General features: G+C 38.6%; 1 protein-coding gene across 1 annotated transcript in view; it reads left to right on the plus strand.

Moving 5' to 3' along the window:
- LOC150089506 (Golgi-associated plant pathogenesis-related protein 1-like) overlaps positions 1–26,517 on the plus strand; it is a 133,651-nt gene that overhangs the window by 34,065 nt on the left and 73,069 nt on the right. Inside the window, exon 2 of the mRNA XM_090368629.1 lies at positions 16,362–16,545. Within this exon, the coding sequence (XP_090224755.1) occupies positions 16,363–16,545 (183 nt within the window). The 5' untranslated portion in view covers position 16,362. The remainder of the gene's footprint in view (positions 1–16,361; positions 16,546–26,517) is intronic.

Consider the following 26,517-nt stretch of genomic DNA (forward strand, 5'->3'; position numbering starts at 1 on the left):
ACCATTTAACTAGTTTCAGGTTTATTTTTCGTTATCAAGACAAACAGTATTTAGTATTATCTTAACGTTAATTCTAAAACACGATAATGTATGCGCAGTTAAACAAAAGACAGTTTACTAGGAGGCGTGCCTTTTCTTTAAGAAGAAATTTGTTTTTTGCAAAAGTTTCTCCTCAGCCGCCTTCGCGTTCAGCAACTGTTTTTCAAATTCTCGAAAACTCCATCTACACTTAGCAGAGAAAAAAAAACATAATCGAGTCTCCTGCTATTGCACCAGCGCATTAGTTACCTTAGCAACAATATTCCAAGTTTCGCTCTGGAATGCCATTTTTGTTGTTGCCACTGAGCAATTACTTTATGGGTGGAAAAAATTGTTTTCCACTAAAAAACCGATCCTGTCGTTTCACGATAAGTACGCAAACTGTTCTCGCATTTTTGTTTTGCCTTTCAGTAACCAAAAACAGTCCCATCCTTTATACGAACCTGTCCGCGAGCTGTTTCTCTCTTCACAAGCTGAATTCTAAGTTAGGTACAAATCCACTAGAAGCTCCCCAGTCTATGCTAGTTCTGGAAAACCACTTTTCATATGAATGTGGATGAATGCGTCTGACGCCCAGAGATGAACCATTTCCGGTAATTTTAAAAAGAGGTTTCGGTGTGAAATTACGCGGAATATGAGAACCTAATGACAAGAACCAGGCTATAGACTCTATACCTTCCAGCTGTTGCACAACGAACTCATCAGCTTAAGCGATTAGCATCTAATCATGCTGAGTTTTCCACAGCAGGAAATGTTGTTCGCTCTGACTCCATCCAATTAATTCTGACGGTAGTAGTAGCCAGCTTCTGCTAATCACTGAAAGGACTGTTTGACTATAGAGCCTGTGCACGTCCTTCCTAAATGAAAAAGAATCCTCCTAACATCAACGGTGCTTTAAAATAACACCGCTCGGAAAATACAAGTTTCTTATAATTACTGCAAGCTGAATATTATTCTTTGAGTGCCAAATCTCTTTTCCAAATATGCTTATTAAGAAATCTACTTTCCACCGGATCGGGTGTTTGGCCACTTTTTCTAAGAAAAGAATTCACGATAAAAATATGATCTTGTTCTGTGCTATAAACTTTAAAAAGTTTCCAACTTCCAATTGCAGAGTTGATAAACAGAGATAGTGCGGGAGTAAGTGGCCATTAAAATTGCAAGCATCTTGAAGTAGTCATTTTAGCGCATATTGTGCGGAAGGGATAAAAGCTGAGGAATTTATCAAGCTCAGATATCTAAAGCGAAAATACCCGTTTAAGAAATGCTAACATTTTTGACGTCTTTCTTCTTCAAACTTTTTTTTTGAAGAAATGCGTTGCTTTCGAGGTCCGTCGAAGACTCCATGATCACTTGTTTTAAGTACTTTTTCAGTTTCTGAAATGTAGTCCTTTAAGGTTGTTTGTCCTTTTGGTATTATTCGGTTCCCACAACGGGAATACCTTTCTCATAATTGAGAAAACTCAAATTCAATTCATAAATTTTTATGCTTTCAAAAAGAAAAGGCCTTTCCTTTTACCATCAAAACTATGAAGCATTTCGCCGTCGCTCGGAATCGTTCCAATGTTCCTAAATAAAACCCTATGAAACCCCTCATGTTCAATATATGCTTGCTGGTCCGTTTCCTTCACATATTAAATAATCACTATATTGATTATATGCTTAACCCATCTATGTATAAGCAAGTGCATTTTCCTCTGTTTTAATTCTAATTCTGTATGTATTTTAATTCAAACGACGGCTGTGTATTGCTTGTCTCTAATGCTCAGCTTTCTCACCATTATCTAGGATCTGCATGCCCTGTGAGTGAGAAGTATGTATATAAACAAATTTCAAACTCGTAAATACACTAATATAACTTTCATTATTCCAAAAGACTGGCCATGATGATGATGCTATCTGATGAAACCACTTAATTTGCGGCTCATTGCTCATACGACGTCTGCAGAAATGTTTCTAAATTCTGCAAGTGAGTTGTTATTAAGCGTATGAGACGAAACAACTAATACTGACACATTAAGCGTGCTGCGCCTCCGTAGCCAGGTGGGAAGAAGCAGTGCGTAGCACACGCTTCTTGATTAGACCGTGGTTCGAGCCCGTCACCACCAAATACGGAGGATGCGGAAAGGTCAGGAAATGACCACCGCATATTCCCGGAGCAATATGGCCTTAGTTGCTAATGCTCTTAAAAAACGAAATATGGCCTTAGTTGCTAATACTCCTAAACAACAACAACATTAAGCGTCAATACGTCGTGTGCGAGAACTGCGTGTATTCTTCAGTTGTTTTGTCCTATTTTGCAGGATGAAAAAACAGCGGTTCCAGAAGGGAAACCATGAAATCACTTCCTGAAACCTATTAACTTGGCCATGGTATTAAAACACACACACACACACACACACGTTACTCTCGTCTTGCCAGAAAAATGTTCCAAAATATTCGGGCAGTATCTGTGACATATGTCTACAGGTAATCGGACTCTGCAGTCAAGTTGCTATTTGACTGCAGAGTCCGATTGCCGGAAGGAATCTGTCACACCGTTTCACCTTCTGCAGCAGCACTGGAATGGGAGTAGCTCCGCCAACATTGCAAGATGTTGGGAGATATTATTCCAGCTAGTTGCTTGGCAGTGACCGTGAGCCATCTGTTGTTTGAGGTCAGGGGCCTTAAAAAGAGAAACTCTGTGGCCATTTCGTTGTTCCTGTATTGGAAGCCAGTGCAGAAAAAATTCTGCCATCGCTGCTCTATACAAAAAGTTGTGCACTTGAATTAGTGTTAACAAACATGTCGAACCCTAAACGCAAAATGGGCCATGGTGTTCTTCACTGATGAATCAATATATACGTCTTCAATCAAATTCTGAAAGAGTTTCTTCTATGAGGGAATAGAGGACCGAATTCTGTACCACTAACATCACAGAAAAGACATTTGAAGATTGTGGTTTAATTTTGTGGGTTTAAATGACGGTGAGTGATAGTACCTATCTGAATGTTTTCCAGCGAAGAATTTTGAAGGCTGCAAGTTATCAAGATGATATCCTGAATGTCTATGTCCACCTTTTACAGAAACAATTGGTCCGGACCTTTCTTCAGTGGACGATAATCCATATCTGCCCAGAGCTCCCAAAGGGAGAACACAACCTGTATTTAATACTGTAGAACTAGAAACTAATTAGTAGTTTCATTCCCGAAATTAGGAATTTATGTCACGTGCTGTGTTGTTAACCTCGCCGATTACATTTCTGTTAGGATATGCTTCCGTGGGTTATCAAACAATTTGTAAAACAAATTTCAGATCAAAATTTCCATAGGGCATTTTACATTAAGACACGCGAGGCATCATTAAGACGTTTCTTGCTTCTATTAGCGCTTTTGTGTTTGTTCCTTAACTTTTGAGCAGAATTATATTTTCATTCACATTAAGGATTCACAGACAAAAGGCGCACCTCAATAGAATGTCTCGCATGACAAGTGGATTCTAGCGAAAGATGAATTCGCACTCATCTTGGCTCAAGAATAAAAGTTTATCATCAAAGAAAGAAATGCAGTCTGCCTTTCAGAAAAATGATCAATGGACTGCATTTTTCCCCCAAGCATAAAATTCGCATTTAACAATCTGAACCTTAAACGCTAAATTGTGAAATGATCAACTTCAGGATTAACATGGCCACCTTCATCAGTTACATTTCTCGGTACATCACTGCAGACACTATTCAATCTATAACAGGAATGATGGAGTGTCTATTCATTTATTAATAATAAAACAGACAAGGAATAGTAGGGGAAATAAAATTTGATTACAAATGGAACGACTTATAATTTATGCAACTTTTTTTCATGAATAGAAGCATTCTGTCTGCATGTGACGTTACACGTTTTTTGATGTAATGCCATAACACTGAGATCTTAGTGGTCGGTTGTTTGTAGCGTTCCTGCTAATTATGTTATTCTTCCCCAAAAGCATTTAAAATAGAATATTCGTAATTCTCCCACTACTATTACTAAATTTATTGATATTGGAGCTTCAAGACGTGTTTTCTTTTGTAAAATATGCTGGCTTCATACTGTTACAGGATAATGAAGTTCTGCTTCCTCTTGAGCTATTATAAATGGGGCTGCAAGTGAACTAGCGCTATCTGTTTTGGCTGTATTCCACAGTGGGAAGGCAGTAAACCGAACACAAGGGTTGTAAACTGAAGACAACTGGAAGTAGCAAATCGTGTTCTAAGATCAAATATACCAAGTTGTTTTTTTGTTTGGTTTTTTTTTTTTTTTTTGAAAAGCCGTGCACATCCGCTGGACACAAAATAATTACAGCTCGAATCATAAAAAAGGGTTTGTAAGAAATTCTGGTCGGCAAGAGGTATCGGATATCAAAATTTTTCCAACGGCTTTGCAGATGGAAAACCAATGGGCATTAGTAAAGCACAGTCTCAATAATTAATATGCATTGTGTATTTCATCCAACCAGAAACTTAGCCACTCTACAACGGAAATACGATTGAAGCGATGGGCAAATGGTCTAATAACCTTCCCGATCGCACGCACAAAATTAGTTTTCCTCTTCTTCCACAGCTTCACCTCCTGAAGGAACTTCAGTGCAGATTCCTGAAGAATAAAGAAGTTATGAAACTAAGATTCGCACTCAATCTTGTCGCTGCCGCGATAGTTCTTTGACGGGCCCTGTTTTGAATAGGGTATTTGTCTTCCAAAGAAGCAGCTGTTTACTCAATGCCGTCAGGTAACGAGATAACGCCATCTCCTGAACATCACTGTTTACAAAGCTTTATTTGCTGTCAGTGTGTCCTGTCTTAGTGGCGCGTGTCGTTAATCTTGTGCCTCGGTTTGAAAGGTCGTTCCGTTTATGTCAATTTCGATCTGCCCCGTAGCACAAGACCATCACCTCATAACTCACAGCAAAAATTTTATTAGTTTTCACCCTTATTGCCCAGCACTTACTTGCAGAAAACTCTTGTTCCAATATATTGTCTGACTTTTATTCAACACACGGTACATTTTTTTGTAATGCTAAGCGGAAAAAAAATTAAGTGAATGAGGAAAGAGCAACGGACGGAGAAAGAGACAGAGCGATAACTTCAACAGACACGTGGGAGAAACCAGCCTTTGCCAACATAATCCTCGAACCACTGACCAGAAGAGAGCCAGCCAACCAGGTGCACTATAAAACGAAACGCACAAATGTTTACGAAATGTTTTGTGCTTCTATAGCAACCAGCATGCAAGATGAAGGAAAATGACGCATGAATAATAAATGTACTTGTCCATTGCACTGTCAGAATTGCCGACAGGACCTCTAGTTGTACTACAGGGGCGTTGACTAGCCTTGACTGTTCGTTTACTTACGAGAATAGCAAAGCCAAAACAATTGTGAATGTTATAGAAATCTGAAATTAAAACGTTGAGAGAGTAAATAAGCGTTATTGAGAAGAGTCAACTTAATAGACAGGAGTATCATATTCACCTATTAAAAGATCAGTTACTGCCGATTATCTGAAAGTCCATCAAGAGCCACCAAGGATAGCTACTTTAACTGATGTTGGCGATTTTGATCTGTTATTCGCGAGACAGATAAGAGAATTTTAGAGACAAATATCCAACTATAGCAGAAATTAAGAGATAACAGAGAGAAAAATCAGATTAATTCACTTATCAAACGGAATCAAGCTTCGGTAAGCTGCTCTTTTTGCGGTTATAACACCGAGAAACTAAAAACCATTGAAGGCGTTCTAAGAAAGCTGAAATCAGAAAATAGCTCTCTAAGAGACCATCTGAGCCAGCTTAAAGAAGACTACCAACGAAAGTCTTCAAGCCTACTACAAGGTCTTTTGCCCTTGATTATCAGGCCTCCATGACCCGTCTCACAGGAACGCCCATCCTCCTCATCTGAGTCATCGCTACGCCCAGAAGCGGAAATAGTTATATCCTCCCAAGACAGCGTCTACAGCGACAGGTTAAAATCAGCGAAATGGGACTCCAAGATTGCTGATACGAATGAAGTTCATCCAGGCCAGGTGCCCCGACCGGCACTGATGAAAGCATCCCACAAAGAGCAAGACCACCTTGATTGGTACGAGAGTAGTTAATACTAGCTCAGAATACGTAATCGCCAAGTGTCCAGCAATACTCGCTCGAATATTTTCATCAGCAGACTGGATCCACTGACAAAAGTTGAACAAATAGAGGCACTTTTTTTTTTTAAAAAGGAAGTAGGCATACCTGGTAAGCTTTTTAAAATAAATATCAAGCATCCGTCTTATGCCTCCTTCAGGATTCAGATTGATGGGCAAAATTGCCAATAATATCTCAATGCTGAATACTGGCCCAGAGGCCTGTTGGTGATACCATACTATGGAAGACTAAAGGCTCAGAACTCAAGCCCAAACTCCATTCTACAAAAATGCATAAATGCAACAGCATAGCTACCCGACTTCTCTGGTGGAGTCTCTCATATCATAAGCGGAGTCAATCCTGGCCATGATAAGAGTATTCTGAGTCCCCTGAACAATGATCCTCGTCAAATTCCGGTCGACCTTAAGATGGGGGAGTCGTGCCATCCGCTCTCCATCGCACTAACTAAGAGTACCTCCAGTCAGGACGGAAGTTTGACGAACACCTGTTATTAGGGTATACTTCCAAAATATCAGGTCCGTTAGGAACAAACTAGAGGACAGGACGCTTAACAGATCTTTCTCTCTCAGGCTGCTGACATTGTCAGCCTCGCAGAAACATGGCTTCAATGAAATCAAGATACTTTTCTGCTCTTACTGTTGCTGGTTACCACATGCCGTCTGCCTCCAGGGAACACTCTAGAGGCGGCGGAGTAGCGATACTGTATAACATCTGAATATTCTCCTATGAACACTCAACTACTACTCAAGCTTTTGAATCGATTATAGTCTCGCTACGCTTCCACTCCAACCACATAGATATCGTGTCTGTTTACATTCCCTCAGGACCAGCAACTGAAAGCATTAAAGATTTGGGGAACTGGCTCTTGATTGATTTTTGATTTGGTAGTTGTTGGCGCATCAGCTTCTGTGGCCATATTGCACCTCCCAAGGTTTTTGCAGTACTTTGATCCAAGCCCGAGGCGAGAATCGAACCCGCAACTTTTGGGTTGCCGGGCAGGTACTTTTACCCACTCGGCTAGCCCGGTCGGCCGTGGAACTGGCTCCTTAACCATCTTCGTCCGTCTGCACAACACCTTGTTAAGGCGATTTTAACCTGCCTTCAAACTGCCATCACCTCTCTGTCAGGCTCTGAGTTCTTTAAATCTATTTATATGGCACAGGTCAATAAGAATCCCACTAGGGGATTTAATCTACTGGATCTCGTTTTTGCTTCGACAAAATTCACAGCTGATGACTATTCCATCGCATTCTTCCAGTCAGATAACCATCCGATAGTCTTGACATGGCTATTGGAAGTACCTAACTTCAACATCCCTGACAAAAACTAGTTAAATATGCTACGGCACAAAAGTACCTTAAAAATAAAAATTGTACTAAAAAATAAAAAAGGGAGTTAAAGAAAGGTAATTTCCTTTCTAAGTTATACTATTTGAATAGATCTATTTAATTCTAATACTTAAGAGTTAACGGACTTGCGAAACTCAGGAGAAACGTATTTACAGTAAAGCGTACCAGATAATCACTATGAAAAAGCGCTGTGGTCACTAATATCGCTTGGCACTCGGGAGCAATAGATTTGAACCCAATTGAAAGTGCTGGAGTGTTATGGAACAGAAAATTGCTGCTAAAAAAGCCATCAAGCAAAGATAACATTGCAAGAAGCCATTATTCATGTCTGGTACCATGAAGTAAGCAGAGATTACACCAAGAATCTGATACTCTTCGTGCCAGACAGGCAAGGCTGTAATTAAAGCTTGTTGGAGCCAAAAAAATACTAATTTCTGTTATATACTGGTGTGCAAAACTTAAGGAACGACACTATTTCTAAAGGTTAAAACCACAAAATCTTTACTTAAGGTACTCTTTACTGATGAGAGTAGATTCAATCTCAGCAACGATTCTGGACGTCAGCTACTCTGGCGAGAAGTTGGCACACGGTATCACCCCGCAAACATCACTGAAAAGGACCGATATGGCAGTCGGTGTTCTCGTCTGGGGAGGCGTTATCCTGGATGGACGTACAAAACTCCAGATACTGGAAGGCGGTACTGTAACCGGTGCACGCTACTGTACTTAGATAATCCTTCCCCATGTGCGTCTGTTCCGAGGTGCTATTGGCCCAGAGTACATGTTTATGGATGATAACGCCACACTGCAGCTGTCGATATGCTTTTGGAAAGTGAAGACACTATTAGTATGGATTGGCCTGCCCGTTCTATGATCTAAATCCGATAGAACACATGTGGGACGTTCTGGGGAAACGCCCAGAGGCACGTCCACACCCACCAGAAAATTTACACCAGCTGAAGATGGCACTGACAGAGGAATGGACGATGTTACCGCAAGAACTCAACAACATTGTTCTAAGTATGGACAGGCGGTGCAAAGCCTGCATTGACATTAGGGTGCCATATCTCCTACTGAAGACCACCCCTTCCCTTTGTTCCATCTTTGGCAGTGATGCATCTGTATCATGGCAGCCAGTGCTATGTTGCCATTTTTGAATAAAGTCCCTCGGTACCGTTTTGTTTCCTTCATTTCTGTACCTCACGAGGTTCCTTTTCCCTTATCCCGGCCAGTCCTATGAGAAGCTACAGGTGAAAACCTGACGGGTCCTTAAATTTTGCACCAATGTAGAAAACCCAATGGTATCACAAGAGTATTTGTGTGAGGCTGCTATATTTTATTGCATCTTATTACATAAGTTAATTTCGAGTTGTTCAATGAAAAGGCATTAATATGGCCTACAGTCTATTTCTACGATTATTTGAAAATCAATGTCAAAATAGTGTTTCTTTGATTTATTTTCTTATCAATAAAATGTATAATCATTTTTACCGCTGCTGAGCCAGCCATGGTAGAGTCGTGACATCCCAGAACCATGTTGGCTGTTGTCAAGATACTGGTACCTGCACGTCTTGCCCCACAATTAATTCCATGCTCGACATCACCTACCCATTCTTCCTCGCAGACACTCAGAAACTGATTGCCCATGTGCGAACTACAATTTTATAAGCTGTTCCCGATTGGAGCCTTTACCAGCGTCACAGACAATCCATTCCTACACACAAGGGGCGTTGCTAATATAAAGTCAACTCAGCGTAAATTGTTTCAGATAAAATCCAGTGAATTTCTGAAACTCCATCATCACGTCTGCCTCGAAAATCATAATACATAGTAATAAATGATTCCCACCTCCTACAAATTCTCCTGTGCGAGCAATTCTTACCTGAATAAATCACAATGTCACATAATCACAACAGATACGGAGAAATTACCAGTTATAATTTAGCTGTCTTCTAGGCGACCAAAAAATAAAGCGTGAGCACCACCTTACTTGTACCACTTATTTGAATGAATTATGTGATTGGTTGAACAAAATGAAAAAGCCAATGCCGTTTGCCTTACTCAAGGTATGGAGGGTATCAAAAGACCCACGATGGTGAATGTTACTTTTGTAATGTGAATGTAACGGGATTCTCAGCGAAGAATAACGGGAAGAATACGCCGGATTGTTTATCGGAACGTAGATTCACAATGACAGTATGCGAGTTCCGGTACTTCCGCAGAATGGACTAAATTCTTTCGAAGGCGAAATGGAATGAGATGAAGGTGCAATTGGCAGAAACCAAGAATTTCCTAGAATACAAACCCGAAGAAGAAACATCGGAAAAAGAACAGATTACTCAAGGCGAGGTGATCTCGTTTGAGATGTAGCACTCTCCAAAGATAAAGCTGAACTTCGCATCTCGAGATTACAGCAGACACTGTTAAGAAGAACATCAAAGGGGGTCACTATCAAAAAAATGAAACCAAGTTTTTTGTATGCATTGTAAAAAAGTCTGCTTTGGTACTGCCATGAGTTTTTAGGGAATTTCCACAAATACTCGATACATGTGAATATCACATTAAGTTCGACTCCTCGCTGAAAGCTGTTCTGTTCTGTTCTGTTGAGAACTTAGTCTTTCATCTCCCATTATCCACCCTGTTCCTCTGAAAAAGACATACTGTAATATGAAGACACTATTCGAAGCAGTTCAATACAATACTCATCAATGAAATATATGAGGAACGTCAAAGTCATTGATATGTTAACTGCACGGAAGGAAGGTTTTTATTTGTTTGTCTGCTATGAAATCGTCTTATTAACATTGTGCTGATATTATCAGCATAATGCGGGGGGGGGAATAATCTCATTTTTTGACTAGTTTAATAATAATTTAAATAGATCCTATTTTCAACAAAAAGCATTAACATAATTTCACTATTTTGATAGGCGAGTTCATCTCTTACCAGCGGAATAAATGAAGCGTTAGATTTTAAAACTTCTTATCTAATAAGTGAATTAGCAATTGCTACAGTTATTTTTCTCAAGTACGCAAGAACAATTTTCCATCATCTTTCGAGCGGTCTACTACAGCAGCGAATTTGGAAGTTGATAAAAAATGGAAAAGAAACAGAAGATGAAAAAAGCACTTAATCCAACTTTTTGCGTAGTACACAGCAGTTCTTCAACTTTCTGTTTAGTTCTCTGCGAGTTCTCTTTAACAAGACATATATCCCTTGAGCATCCATTTAATTAACCTGGAAAAGGTACTTCTCTATATTAAGCTGCGCGCGTTGTGAATTATTTCCATCTACTTGAAGAAACAGCATAAAGCATGAGCTGCCAATATAATTTGTTAACATCCCGTGTGCGCTATATGTGGTTACATTTCAGTCGAACTCGTGACACTTAATGCAAAGCATTCGCGTTCTGTGCACGTGTTAAGCATTGCCAACATCGCCTACTTTTTTTCCTCTCTGCCTACAGATCATCAAGGAATGGCAAATTGCCAAACAGAAAACAGTTCTCGGTGAAAAGAGTGCGAAAGAAAAGAAAAGCTGCACAATTTCTTAGATATCTGCGTGTTTTGAAAAGAAACGCAGGTCGATCAGGCATTTCTTTTACATCTCTACAGGAAGCCAGTATTTCGTATCACTTCCAGTAGTGAGCAAACGACATCTGGAACGACTCCAAGTTGATAAGATTCTCTGTCTTGGCACCTCAGCTTTGCATGGAAAGCTCCAACTTATATCTGCCTCCATTTTCACAAAATGGTCCTCTTTCCGAACATTTATTTTTTAATTTATCATCTTTTCTTTACGCGTAAAGTTTTGTTTTACGTGAAAGCCAAAAAGATCTCAAATTATTGGGCATACAAGCTCAGAACGTGAGTTGACTTCCAACATAACTTAGCAATGGTTGTTCATGCGAAGATCTCGATTTTCGCATCTGTATCGGTTATCAAGACATTACTATGTCCAAAAAAACCTATATTTCTACTCTTATATCCCAAGAAGCAGTTAAACGGAAATCTCTCGCTTTTATAATCAAAAATTTCTCATTTCGATTACTTTTAAGTTTATCACTAACTATATTTTAGTATTTCAGAATGGTGCATCGTTTTAAGTAATCAATGTCTAATTCTTTCTGAAACACTTTAAGGGCTTAAGCCCTTAAAGTGTTTCAGTCATCATAATTCAAAGTCATTATTCATTCGGGATTGTGATACGTAGTATTGCCAAGATTTAAAAAAAAAAGTTCTTGGTAACTATGGGATCATTACACGTGACACCATGGGAGAATAGAAGAATTGCATTGCAAATAATTTTCATTTTTTTCGAATATAAAATTGCACGTGGAATTTGATTCATTTCTTGGTTCCGTGCACAATCGTCTCCAATTAGATACCGCTGACAATCGGCGTGAAATAAAATAAGATATTGATAACTTTGCAGTATCCCCCTTGACCTCCAAGCGGCCTTCACATACTATCAGAAAGAACAAAGAAACTGAATTCCTGTGGATAAAAACTCTTGTCGATGCACATCCGAAACAAGAACGCCGGCATACTTGGCAGGAACTTGTTTCCCTCTGGAAAATCCGTTGGGATGATTCCACCAAAAGCAGTACTACCAAGCTATTTCTACCTAGTGTCTCCTACCTCAACAAACCGAGGCTTAACTGGTTCTTCTCAAATTTACGTACTACCTTTCTTCTGACAGGCCATGGGTCATTCAAAAATCGACTTCAGGACTTTGGGCTTGTAAACGATGTCCATTGTGTATGTGGACAACTGGCACCACGTAATGCACTCGCGTAACAAATACTGGACCTAAGTAATCAACTGTTACTGGATCTAAATTTAACCACACTCAGTCCGGAAAGCAATTTGTTAAAATCAAGAGAAGCGTTTTTAGCAGATATGCCTCAGCAGTCTTCAAAAGGCATTGGTATCATCTCTCCACGTCTGACCCCACAACGCAGACATCCAGACCAGACGTTCCTGAAACCGCTGGGATCTCTCCTCGTACCTGCTCTTTCCTCATCGCCGGCCACTATCAGAACTGAATGAACACCCAACTGGGCACCTTCCTCGTACGTGGGACGGCACTGAACTGATATCAATCAACTCAGACCACTTCCCATTGCACCTACCCAACTTTGCAGACCTCATTTGTTCTGCAAGCTGTCTGTTTCCCTGGCCTTCGGTGGGCCACCAGACCATGGGCGATTCCTACTTCTCCCTTCCCACCTCTTCTTTCCGCTGGAGAAGCCTTGGTTCCTCATCCTCCTCCTTTTACCTACATTGACTCCACCACTTGTACTACTTCCCACTATCCTCCCCCCCTTTTTTTTTATTTGGTCTCCATCCAGAAAGCTCAGGCGACCCTGACGGAGATCAGCCAGAATATGACAGCAGCCTGGCTCACATCCTAGTGGTGGTGGTGACGGGCAACGTAATGTCCCACTAGGGGCCCAGCGGCCAAGTAGCTAGAGACAACAGAACATAACACAACACTGCATAAACCAGACACTACACTTTGTCTTATTCAGTAGTTCTACATTCCATCGCAGAGTACATACAGCGCAGATGTGGGAAACCACAGGTGGCGCCTAACCCTAAATACTATGCAACTATTGATAACTTTGCAGCACATTTATCCCTATTCACAGAGATCTCCCGAATATAATTGAGAAACAGTCCCATATTGTGAATTAGTCCACAATGGGTGGAGTATTTTGCTAATTAAGTCACAGCAAATTAGGAGAGTCATAATGACCCCTCATGCGACCACCAACAGGGTTAAATACTTTAAAAAATTACTCGTTGAAGTAAGGTTTACAGCCCGGTTACCTGTCGCTTCTTATTTTTGCAAGATGTGTGTAAATTTCAATTTTCTATTGCGTTTTAATACAAATGCAATAGAAAATTTATTCTAAGTTCATTCATTTATTCGAAGTGCTGCTCAAGACAAAGGCGGATGTCGTTGGGATATCAGAGACGTGGTGTCACACAGATTAAGCAGTACAAAATTGGAATTTGGGGAGTACAATGTGTACAAAAATGATACAATACAGGAAGGGTGGAGGGGTTATGCCGTTAATTAAGAAGCAAAATCTAAAGGCGGTGTATCCAGTTGATATAGACTGGTCAGTGCAATATTGAGTCGGTTTGGTGTGATGTACCTCATTTTTGCTTATCCAGGACACTGGGAAAGCAAAAATGAGGGTAGGAGTGTGTTATAGGCCTAATAACTCTGATAAGTACAACGAACAATTGTACAGAGAAATAGAGTGGGCCAGTAAATCAGAATGTCTTATAATGGGGGAATTTTAACTTCCCAGATATTGACTGGAACTTGTGGGTTGGTCACTCACACACTAGTCAGACTTGTGGATTTATTGGATGATTGTTTTCTGCAGCAGCATGTTCGAGAGGCAACCAGAGAAAGTAATACTCTTGATCTAGTTATCAGCAGTGATTATTCGTGTATAAAGAATTTGCAGATTAAGGAACCACTAGGTGGCAGTGATCACAGTGTGTGTGTGCTGAAGTAGGATTTACTTAAAGATATTACTACCAGCAGGGGTAAAGGAAAGTTTTTTTGCTTCCGTAAAAGGTGACTACAGTGGTCTCAGACAGTTTTTAAATTTTATACAGTGGGACCAACTGATGATGTTACCAACGTTGAATTCTAAATGGGAAGCATTCAAGGAAGTAATCGTGGAAGCTACTAGGCGTTTCATACCAATTAGGAAATACTGTTCAAGGTTTAGACCTAAATGGATGTCAGATGAACTAACGAGACACGTGGCAGAGAAGAAAAATGCATGGGATGCATATAAATTATCAAGCGACTCAGAAGCCTATTGAAGATATAAACTAGTCTGTAATCAATAAAAAAGGAAGTTAGCAAGCGAACGCAGATTACGAGAAATCTTTGACAAAGTATGCTAAGTAAAACAGCAAGGACTTCTTTACTTATATAAACTCTAAAAGGAAGAGGATGAATCAGATTGGTCCACTTTATATCAATGTTCCACTGTTGATGATCCTGCTCAGATAGCTGACAATCTGAATCGGTATTCTACATCTATATTCACACATGAGGAGTTATTCGGGGAGGAAAATGTCAGAAGTTAACCAAACTGAATAACAGGGTACTTAATGATTTTGTAATAAGTGAGAGAAAAGTGGAGGAGAAATTGCTGAAGTTAAACGTAAGAAAGCCATCTGGGGTAGATGGTATCTATCCAGTTATATTAAAGAAGGCGGCAAAGGAAATAAGCAAACCCTTAGCCATAATTATGAGAGCATCCTTGAACTCAGGGGAAGTCCACACGGACTGGAGATGTGCAAATGTATCCCCAGTTCACAAAGGGGGATCGAACGGTGACACGAGTAATTACAGACCAGTTAGTTTAACTTCTATTCCGGGTAAAATAATGGAGTCACTGGTTAAAGATGCATTGCAGGATCGTCTAGACAAGGCTGCAGCAATAATATTGATCAATGCCTTCATCAATGATATTGATGAAGGCATATAACTAAATGTCGAAGTTCGCAGATGATACAAAGGTTAGGAGGGTTGTTAATGACAGTAATGGCAGTGTGCTACTGCAACAGGATCTAGAAAATTTGAGCAGATGGGCTGAGAAGTGGCAAATGCAAATTACTGCATATGGGTAGAAGTAACCCCAGAGAATCGTACCAACTGTGGTACTACACTTAGGGTGATAGAAAATGAAAGACCTGGGAGTAATTGTGCAGTCGGATATGAAATTTTCTGACAGTGCAGACAGGCTGCCAGAGAAGGTCATGAGGTCATGAGGTCATAGTCAATAATATACAGGAATTTTGCTAGCAGGGGAAAGGAGGTGATTGTCCGTCTGTATAAGGCAATGGTCAGGCCACGGCTTGAGTATTGCATAGATGGAGACCTCATTTTAGGAAGAATGAGGAGTTGCTTGAGCGAGTACGAAGGACAACAAGATTGATGAGGGGAACGAAAGGGTTTTCTTACCAAGAAATGCTTAAGTTCTGCAAACTGCAGCGTCTGGAGAGACTAGGCACCTGCAAGGTGATCTGATTGAGGTGTATAAGGTCTTGAATAGGTTGATCTGGCTCAATTCTGATGGGATTCTTCCTCTTGCTCAGATTACGAACCTGGGGGGGGGGGCAAAAATTCAAATTGAGGAAAGACAGTTATAGAATAGATGGGTGAAATTTGCCTTTAGCCTAGCAGGTAGTTGTGTTCAATGTGTGATGCAAGAAAGCTTGCTGCTTTCTTGCATCACATGCCTCAACTACTACTGCTACCATGTTAGCTGTGTGTGGAAAATAGTTTGCCCTTTAACTCCTGTATGATGATTGTACATAATGAGTGCCGTTTTCCTAAATACATCCAAAACAAAATATCCAAAAAAAAATTTAACTGCTTGATAAAGTTTCTCATTATAAACTGCTGACTCAAGTATCTTATAATGCGACCAATTTATTAAAAAGGGACATTAAGTTATGTGGTGTCACTTTGTACTTTAAACATAATAAGTGTCAACAAGTTCGTACATTAAACAGCCAGAAATCTACTAAAAATAAAAAAAAAAAAATCTTCGCTACCATAGAAATATTACCATCAAGTCGTTGCGTTGCACAGAGACTGTAAGAGTCCCAACTTCCCAAATTTCCACCCTGATGATATCTCCTGTAGAGCACTTAGCCCTTTTGTTCCTTCTCTGTAAGTTATTAGTGATAACATCCATTTCTGCTAACAGTAATTCATTAATTCCATCACCAGAAACGTAAAAATAAAACCTAAAACATAATTCGTATTCTATTTTCAGAATGGAATTCTTTTATAAAAAGCTTCGCGCTCTCCGTCCTTCCAGAGGTAAAACGTCCAAACACAACCGGTCCCGAAACCTCAAAGAGTCCATTAGCCAATGTAGTCCGTCTGGTTCACCTTGTTCCAGAAGAACCGGATCGCCCTGCTCTCGACTGACTGCTTCCCCAAAGTTTATTGATAAGGTAAGTAAGCAAGATTTTACAACGCGTACTACTTAACATTTTAAAGTTAAAAGGGAAAATTATTTCGCGGGTTCAGTTATTATGAAAGTACCACAATGGACCAAGACAATGTCAATGCTTTGAGTACTGACTCAAGTTCTAATTGGAAAATGACCACAGCGCAATGTTTCTCGAGGTGATATTGCAAACAAACACGCCTGTACATTACTCCTCTACATCCATAAAATTGTATAAAAATAAAAAATTAAGGCTATGATTAAATACGTATATGAAAAATAAATATATAACATCAAAAGCTCTATGAGAGAGCTGGAAAGACAAGCAAATTAAATTTTAGATGCAATTTAAATTTAACAATTTCATAAAGTTAGAGCCAAGTTACTCTGTAGTCAAAAACACGTCAAGGCTTCGGCTATGCTTCTACGAAAAGAACTCTTCCATTTTAAGTCATTCTTGACTTTTCTAAAGAAGAAAAAAAATGGGAATAAATGAAGCGTACTTCCTCTTCTCCTTGGAGAATGTACACATGATGAAACCTTGTATGCTTTGGTGATAACAATTTAAACAATTATTTAACTGCTAAATTCATTTAACAATTTTCTTTCAAAAAAAAAATTGTATTAATACCACTCAGAGCTAAAAAAAAAAAGTAAATTTCGTGCTTTAAAAGAGTTAATGAAATGAAAAGTGGAAAAAATAACTTCCTAAGCTTATTATGATAAGGTAGAAACCATAAACAACCCTAAACTTAATGTAATTTGGTCAAAAAAAACAGCATGAAAAAGGAATAAATTTAAGACTGAAAAGCCCCTGGATTAAAAGCTTTCTTCTAATGCAGGGACTTTTCAAGCAAACCTTTTATAAGCAGATAATTAAAGAAGAATATAGCCTGCTGCCATAAACTATCAGTTTACAGCAGCAGGCTATAAAGTTAAGCTGTACTTAAATATTCAGTTAGAGGAAAGCTTAATTTTTGGCAGTCAAAAATAATGATATGCCCTGAGTGGACACTTTATTAAATTGACCTTCCCTTCTCATGAAAGGAATTGCTCCTTCACTAATAGCATCATGTGTTCGTATCCTGTAATATAAAGCAGGTGGGCAGATATGCAAGGACACTGCATGGGTGCAAGCCAGCGAGAGAACGGCAAGACAAAATTTAAGTGACTTCGAGCAATGCATGATAGCAGGAGCCAGAAACGCCGGTAAGAGTATCTCAGAAGCTGCAATCCTGCTGGGGTTTTCACATACGACTGGGTGTCGGGTGTATCGGGATTAGGTCATAAAATACAGCTAGTTACGAACCCGTGGTCGGAAACAGCAAGTTTATGCAAGATGCCGACGGAACGCTGACAAGAGTTGTGCGGGGTAACAGTCAGTCAAAAAAGTATGGATGCTTTAGAATAATTGTAATCAAAGAGCATTTCAGAACACACACAATTCATCGTATATTGCCATGGATAGGGTATCCCAGCCAACGACCGAAACGGGTTACACTCGTGTTAGCAAAAACTCAGGAACACTACCGGACAGGAAGTAGAGATTGGAAAAACGGTTTGACAAATTACGGTTCCTTCTGTTTCTCGCTGATTTGGGGGGGGGTCAAAATATGGCGAAAACAGCTCGAAATCCACTGATCCATCCTATAAGGTGTCAAAAATGCAGGCTTGTGGTGGCAATGTAGTGATGTGGGGAGGATTACCATATACACTGGTATTAACCTGGAGCCCTTTGATTCCAGTGGAGTGACTGTGGATGTAATCCACAGATTACATGGAAAAAAATTGTTTCTTCCTAGGTGCACCTCTTCATAGTGTAGTGCATCTATCTGCGAATGGGTCATCCAACAGGTTAATGCAGATGTCATAAGGTCAGAATGCTACAAAAGTAGTTCCTGGAACATGAGGGCGAATTCTGCGGTGGCCTCCCCAGTTACCTGATCAATACAATTGATCACCTACGGGATGAGATAAGACGACCTCTTTGGAGTAGAGATCAGCAATTACCCAATTGGAAACAACTGTGGGAAGCAATTGAGTCAACATGGACCAGCATCCCTGTGGAGTGCTTCGACCTTTTGAGATCCATGTCATCACGAATCCAGACTGTTTTGGGAATTAAAGGGGATCTACTCACTATTAGGTACCTTATAAAGTGGCCATTTTATTAGGTACCTAATAGTGAGTAGATCCCCTTTAATTCTAGCATTCCATTTCAGGTGGTTCAAGCGGTGCTGCAGAGAACAACTCTGCACCTTTTTGGCAACCGCTATTAACAAGCAATGTGCAGATGTTGGATCCTTCTCGTTCACCGTAAAAACATTTCCATATTAACCATAATCCTCTATGTACCGAACGTTTTCTAAGATGTTAGCCACATTGTCTACTTTTACTCGCCAAATGACTACAGTTAACTCAATTTCGGCTCTAAGTTCCTGAAAAATAAAGTTAATTGTAATTTAACTTCGTAGTTTGTAATTTATTTACTAAACAGAAATTTAATCAAAACAAATTCGTAGTTAGAAAAATTAAGTACAAAAAAAAAAATCTTTTTTTTTTATACGCCACATTTTCCTTACTTGTTGCCGTATTACTGTATTTGGAGGTCAGGGGTTCTCCTTTGACTTTTATTCTTCAATAAGGGAAAGCTGAGAAAGAACTAAAGGAGCTGGGAATATTATTGCATTATGAAAGATCTAAACAGTAAACTAGTGGGCGGTCTTTGCTCGTTTCGTTTGATCGACTAACTTTGACCGCAAATTTGAAAGCACTTCTTTAAAACTCTTCTTCGCAAGAGGTTACAAAACTTCGGTGTTCTCGAATTAAGAGAGCGGAACTGTTGTCAATTTAAGTCTGCGGCTTCAATAACAGCGGAAAATTTTCGTGACAGAAGCACGAAGTAAAATCCTTTTTGTTTTGGAGTCCAAAATAATGCGCATTATGGAAGAACTACATAGAAGATTGTTTAGTTTCTTTAGTGTAGTATTTCAAGAAATTAAGTGTGGAGCTTTAATAACACAGTAGCTAGGCAGTCTTTCCGCCCGTTTGGTTATGTTGAAACGAAAGTTGTGGGGCCCAATTTCGATAGCAGACCGACGTAACACTCTATACTGCTTTCATGGCAATTCTACCCTAAATAACTTAACTTCAAACTAAGTTCGATAATCTGCTTCAGGTAAGCTAATAAGCATTGTCCGTGCCAGGGTAGCAACTCCACCACTCTAAGAGCATCGGAGAAATTTCTGTGGCTAGGGGAAAAGAGGCGTATGCTACAATATGTCTTCCCTTCTTCCCCACTACACCCTTCTAACTTTCTAAGTATGTATGAATAGATATATTAGATAAAATATGCATAGATGGAGGTGAAAATTACACAAAGCGCTAGAGACTAGAAGGGTGAGGATAGCATATGTGTAAAAGGTGAAAGAATGTTAATATCTTAAAAGTTATTATGAATTAAGAAAATTATGGGCTGAATTACAAACCCAATAGGAGGTGGGTGAACTCTAAAGTAAAATTATTAATAATAAAGGTAAAATATTATCAAATAAAATAAAGTGGTAAAGCAGTCATCAAGGTATGGTGGGACATACTTATATAAAAGTCGAATACAGGTAAGGCAAACATGCAGAATCTGATGTCAGCTGAAGTAAATATTGATATATGATCAGGTATTTCATCAGGAGACTACACTTGACCATATACCAAGAACTGCGTTTCTAAATTTGCCCCTAGTAGAAGGAAGGTGAAAGGCCAAAGAGCAAAAAAAAAAATTAAATTAACACATATGGACAAGGTAGTCCCAACGCAGTGTCAATTATTAAGGTAAAAATAAGGATTAAGTTAGAATAAAATATAGTTAAGTGTTTTCAGAATGGAAAAAGATGTTTTTTATAAAAAAATATGTAGAATTTTGTGTAGTATTTAAATGTTGTAATTTTGTGGAAATTGGAATTAAATAATTTGAAACGAGCACATTGTATAGGGTGAGGTATTAAAATGAGGATAGGGAAGGGAAAAAGTAGTAAGTAAATAAAGACGAAAATAGCGATAGGAGGAGGATAGTAGGAACGTTCGTATCACCCTCGTATACACTAATAGGTTTACGAACGGGAAGAAAAGTAGAAATAGACAGAAAGATAAAAAGCAAAGAAAAAGTTATTAAATTATGCTAAGCTAGCTGGGGTTGTGAAGCCAACCCTTATAGTAAGAGATTTGTAAGCGTTAGTATAAAAGGGAGCTAATACCAAATGCTTGTATTGCAAGGAAAAAGCAGGCTCAAAAATATGTAAGTTGAAACATGCCAAGAAACGAACTGAAAACGAAACCGAAAGTACAATAAGAAAGTGAACGATACTTAATTTAAGTAATGCGTAGCAGAAGTAAGCAGGCAGGAATTTACTGTTCACCAAAGCTATACAACTACTTTACAATAAGCTAATCAACAATAACATCCCTATCTATTTTATAGAATACTGTTTCAATATAGTTTTCCATTTGATCAGAAATAAATTCAGTTATAATTACTATGTACTGGTCAGTTCCAGTGGCGGATTACCCAGTAAGGCAATGAGGCACGTTCCTAGGGAGACCCCAGGCTTTGGGGGGGGGGGCCCAAGCCAAGATATTTTCCTATAGTGTTCTAAAATAGATTAATGTTTTCAGTAAACATCATAAAAATCTTGATTAATTTAAGCGAAAATTTAAGCAAAAAATTCAAAAGCACAAAATTTCATTTATTTGCCGCCTAACTTATTTATTATTTGGGGGGGGGGCAAATATAATTTGCCTAGGGGCCCCAACTACCCTAAATCCGCCACTGGTCAGTTGTAATCGTATTTGTAATATAATACGGTGGTATTCCGCTACTTGGTAAGTAATACCTATTCATGATTTCCGAATGATTACTTTGTTTCTTTACTCACTAAGTTTCTACTGTTAAGTTTTCACTTTTCTCATGTATTCATATATGTTTTAATAACCTTCATGAAATTACTTAAAATTCATTTCCCATGTTGAGTCTTTGTTGACATTTCCTATTTTATTTTCAGGTACGGATTATAATATATGTAGATAAATGACAAAATTCCTTTGAGGCTTGGATCTTTCAAGCATTAAAGTTACTTGAATATATATACAAGATTTGGTAACTTACTGCTCCACCTTTGAATATCCACCTGTGGATTTATTTTCTACTTAAATTGTATAGCCGCCTTTGGATTTTAGTTACTTCATATTGCTACTAATTTTAGTACCAATTAGTTTCTGCAGTCTCCTAAGTACAACACTATTGGGTCTAGAGGAATCCTGTTATCTGTTTCCTTGGAATTATTTCATTTTCTTCCACCTTCAGATTTAAACTAGTTTTGTATTCTTGGAGTTATTTCCTGTTCTTTCATCATTGGATTCTTAACTACACCATTGGGTCTAAAGTCACCCCGTTATTTATATCCTTGAAATTATTTCATGTTCTTTCATCATTGGATTTAAACTAGTTCTGTATCCTTGTACTTACTTACTATTCTTTCAACATTGGATACACCCTTTCACCTTTGAATTTATATCTGAAACTACCTTTGGATTTAAGACATTCTATCAATTATAATAATGATTACTGAAATCACTTCAATATTGGTTAACTCCATTTTGGACTGCAGATTAGAATTATTAATCTAAATTTTCTCAATCTGAGAACATTGTGATTCTTCACATATTTCCTTCTTTCTATGCAAGCAATTACTCCCCTAATTGGTAATTTTTCGATTTATATTAGATTATACAACTTCAATTGTCAGCTTAACATATTGTAGCCATATCACTTGATCTACCGTCTATTAATTGTGATCTGCATTCTTTTAGTCACCGCTTTGTTCAATATTTTTTATTTATCTAGGAACTGTTTGTTTATTTTTGTATATCTTACGACTTTATTACGGTAAAGTCCTACTATTCCAGGCACATTTCTTTTTTTTCAAAGCTAATCTTATCTCCATGCATTTATTTGTTCTAAATACGACAAAAGAAGTCGCTATTTTTTCATCTTTTTCCATTTCTTCACAGATCTCTATTAAATCCATTATACTGCTATAAATTACTTCATCATGTGGTCAACTATAACCACTAATGTGGTTATGGTTGACATACATTCATCTACTCTAATTATGTGCGCTGTATTTCCCCTCCTTTTTCCTTCAACTTACTTCTGCTATGCATTACTTGAAAACTCCAGGTATCGTTCACTTTCTTATTATACTTAAGGTTTCGTTTTGTTTCTTGGAATGTTTCAACTTACATATTTTTGAGCCTGATTTTTCCTTGCAATACAAGCATTTGATATTAGCTCCCTTTTATACTAACGCTTACAAAGCCAGAGCCCTCACTAAAAGATTGGGCTTCAAAACCCCAGCTAGCTCAGTGTAATTTAACAACTTTATGTTTCTACTATCTATTTCTACCTTTCTTCCCGTTCGTAAAACTATTAGTGTATACGAGGGTGATACGAACGTTGTTACTATCCTCTTTCTATCACTGTTTTCGCCTTTATTCACTTAACTACTTTTTTCCTCCCCATCCTCATTTTAATACCTCACCCTATACCATGTGCTTGTTCCAAATTATTTAATTCCAATTTCCACAAAATTACGTTTAAATCCTACACAAAACTCAATATATTTTTATAAAAAGCACATTTTCTACTATATTTTATTCTAACTTGATCCTTATTTTTACCTTAATAATTGACACTGCATTGGGACTACGTACCTTGTCCATACTGTATAAGAATGTGCTATTTTAATTTTTCTTTTTCACTCTTTCACCTTTCTCCTACTACTATAGACAAATATAGAAACGCAGTTCCTGATACATGGTCAGGTGTAGTCCCCTGATGAAATACCTGACCATGTATCAATATTTACTTTAGCTGACATCAGATTCTGTATATTTGCCTTACTTGTATTCGATTTTATCTAAATATGCCCCACCCCCATATCTTGATGGCTGCTCTACCACTTTTTTATTTGTATTATTTTATCTTATTATTAATAATTTTACTTTACAGTTCACTCACCTCCTACTTGCTTTGTAATTCAGCTAATAATTTTCTTAATTCATCATAACTTTTAGGATATTAACATTCTTTCACCTTTTACATATCTACTATACTTCTTTTTCTACTAATCTCGCCTTTCTAGTCACTGGCACTTTGTATAATTTTCACTTAAATCTATGCATACTTTATCTAATATATCTATTCATACATACTTATATATACTTTTGCATCTTTAATGCTACTTTACACTTTTAGGTGCATCTGTCATACCCGACATTAATTTTTCATCAACTGAAAGGTTTTTTTCATCCACTGTAACTTTTATTTTAAAATTACATTTAATATATATATATATTTTATGGGCTCTCCCTGCCTCCTTGTGGCGTTGGACTAGTGGTTTTTTTCTGAAAACAGGCTTTCGGGCTAAAAGGGTGGATGAACAACAACCAACACAACAGTCTGTCGTGAGAGGGTTTCATTCCCATCAGAAAGAACATCTTAACACTTTTATACTCCAGAACATGTAAAATCGGCCATAAACTACAGGACTTACAGACAATATGCTGGTGACGGCTCGTCACTTTAGTTCATTCTAAACAACTCAAACCCATCCCAATTCCTCCCCCATTACCTTTTGTTCAACGCCAAAACAAACGCGGCTACGAGGCGTCAGTGTATTCTGTCTGCATATGTTTTGTCGATTTCGTCGAATAAAACGCCCAAGTTTTTGTGGAGGCAAAGGAACATTAACGTAGCTAGGTCACTGTGTGAAAAAAAAAGACTTCCCCCCCCCGTCACGTCTCCTCGTTTCAATCCCCTTACAGCTTGTCAACCTTTCGGAAAAGATGAGGTTGCATTCCCGTCATTTCCGCAGGAACCTCTTGCTCTCGTTCATTCGGAAATGAATATTCACTCTACCATTTCTACATTGAAATGCACACGTCCACCTGAAATTATTCCGAACATGAAATTCTCTCCAGAACACATGCATTTACAGACAGGGCGCGCGCGCGCACAAACACACAGACCTGTATTCCTCCTGAAGCACATACCGCTCTGTTTGGCGATGAAATAATAAATAAAAAGAGTACGGTGATGCCTCGCATCTAGGTCACGAATTCTCAGCTATGAGAACACCAACGATAGCGACCGTGCTGGCGAACATACTGCGATTACTGTAAACAGAAATAAATCTTAAGGGAAATAAAGTCTTCTTTAACGGTCCAACCTTCTGAATACATAATTCTTTTGTACCGTGGTTGAAGGCTGCAAAACTTTGTTTAGTGTGAAAGAATTGTGCCACAATAACTTTTATCAAGCCTAAACAGAAATAAAATGCCCATATGACCTAGAAAAATTCAATTTGACGGATTCAAATGGAACTCTGCGAGCACACTATTGTTACGGCAGCGATGCCATATGAGTCAGATGCGTCTGAAGGCATCTCTTCCCAAATCCCCTGGAACGTAACTCTTATACCATATTAGTCTACCTTCCTTCCCATTGATTCTCGTTAATGGTTCTAATATCAGATGTCTCAGCTGGACTCTACTCGGAAGGAAGAAAGGCTATTAATCAATTCTTGTCTTACTTAGATGGTCGTCCAGACATCGATCTCTTTGTAAGGGTTTTTCGCAGTAACTTTCAGTGATTTATGGGAATCTGTGGCGCCAAATTTCTTCTCTATTTGGCGAATCATTAGTATCTGTTGCTCCTCTTTGGGCGTAACACATGTCGTTGATGTCTCCCTAATGTGTATTTTCGTGCCAGAACCTCCAAGTGCGAAACTAATTCATTTTAATATATCGAAGCTAAATTCCCTTACTCCTAAGAGCAGATCGATTTACGTTAAAATTTGAATTGAGATTTTCAAATTTGAAAAACTCGACTCGGATGGCAAATTCCGTAAGAAACCCAAGGGACGACGTATGCGTTTTCTGGTACGTTTTTCATACTGAAAACTTATAGTACAAGAGATAATGTGATGAGATATTATAGTAATGGTGCCACATTGAAAATTTCGTTTTTTGTGCTCTCCATTAGCTTACTGCGTATCAAAATGATGCCTTTGAGCACTATTCGATACGTACCAATAAATAATCTTGTAGGTGACAATATCCTTAGCACGCTCCAGATTTTTGAAATACTGCTCATGTAAAGCTGATAGGGATAATCCCTATTTATTTCACTGTTCAATTTCATTGTGACATAAAATAAACAGATTATGCTTTTATCTAATCTTCAGTTGGCGTGGCTACCTTCCAAATATTCTGACTTTATACATCGTTCCAACGTCTCTGCCACATCTGAAAATCATTTCCTGGAAGTACCGTCCACAATGCTGCCATATTGCTATGACGACTGACTGTCTTGGGTTAATTCAAAATGAAATCTTTCAAAGAGTTTTATGGAAACCTGATCTTTGCCCATAAAAGAACATGATAGTGCGGGAAGTGCACTGTCATAATGAAAATCCACTTTTCCAGCCAAATATTTGGCCTTCGAAGAATGGGTTATTGTAGACCTTGCAAAACTGAAATGCTTCTTTCATTATCTACTTTGGAGGAACGAACTAATGGAAAAGTCCTTCTATATCAACAATTTTACTGGGCCAAAAATCCTGCATATACACAGTGTAACCTGAATATCTTCCCTATTAGAATAAAGTACTCACGTCAACTGTCACTCGGTTATAATCGCTATCCTTCCACACCGTGAGAAAAGATCCAGGGATTCAAATCCATCGACAGAAGGAACTGACGATGTTTTTCCACAACGCCGTTTTCGAACCAGTCAATCCAGAGCGAGATCCACACGTGTCAACCCCGAAGGCTCAGATTTTTCATCAAACCGACCACACAAGCGCAATTTGAAAAAAAAAAAAAAAAACACTGACGCCTCATGGCCATAGTTTCCTCTGCG

The sequence above is a fragment of the Mastigoproctus giganteus genome, chromosome 2, assembly GCF_048544385.1.
Source record: "Mastigoproctus giganteus isolate SK-2022 chromosome 2, ASM4854438v1, whole genome shotgun sequence".
Taxonomy (NCBI): domain Eukaryota; kingdom Metazoa; phylum Arthropoda; class Arachnida; order Uropygi; family Thelyphonidae; genus Mastigoproctus; species Mastigoproctus giganteus.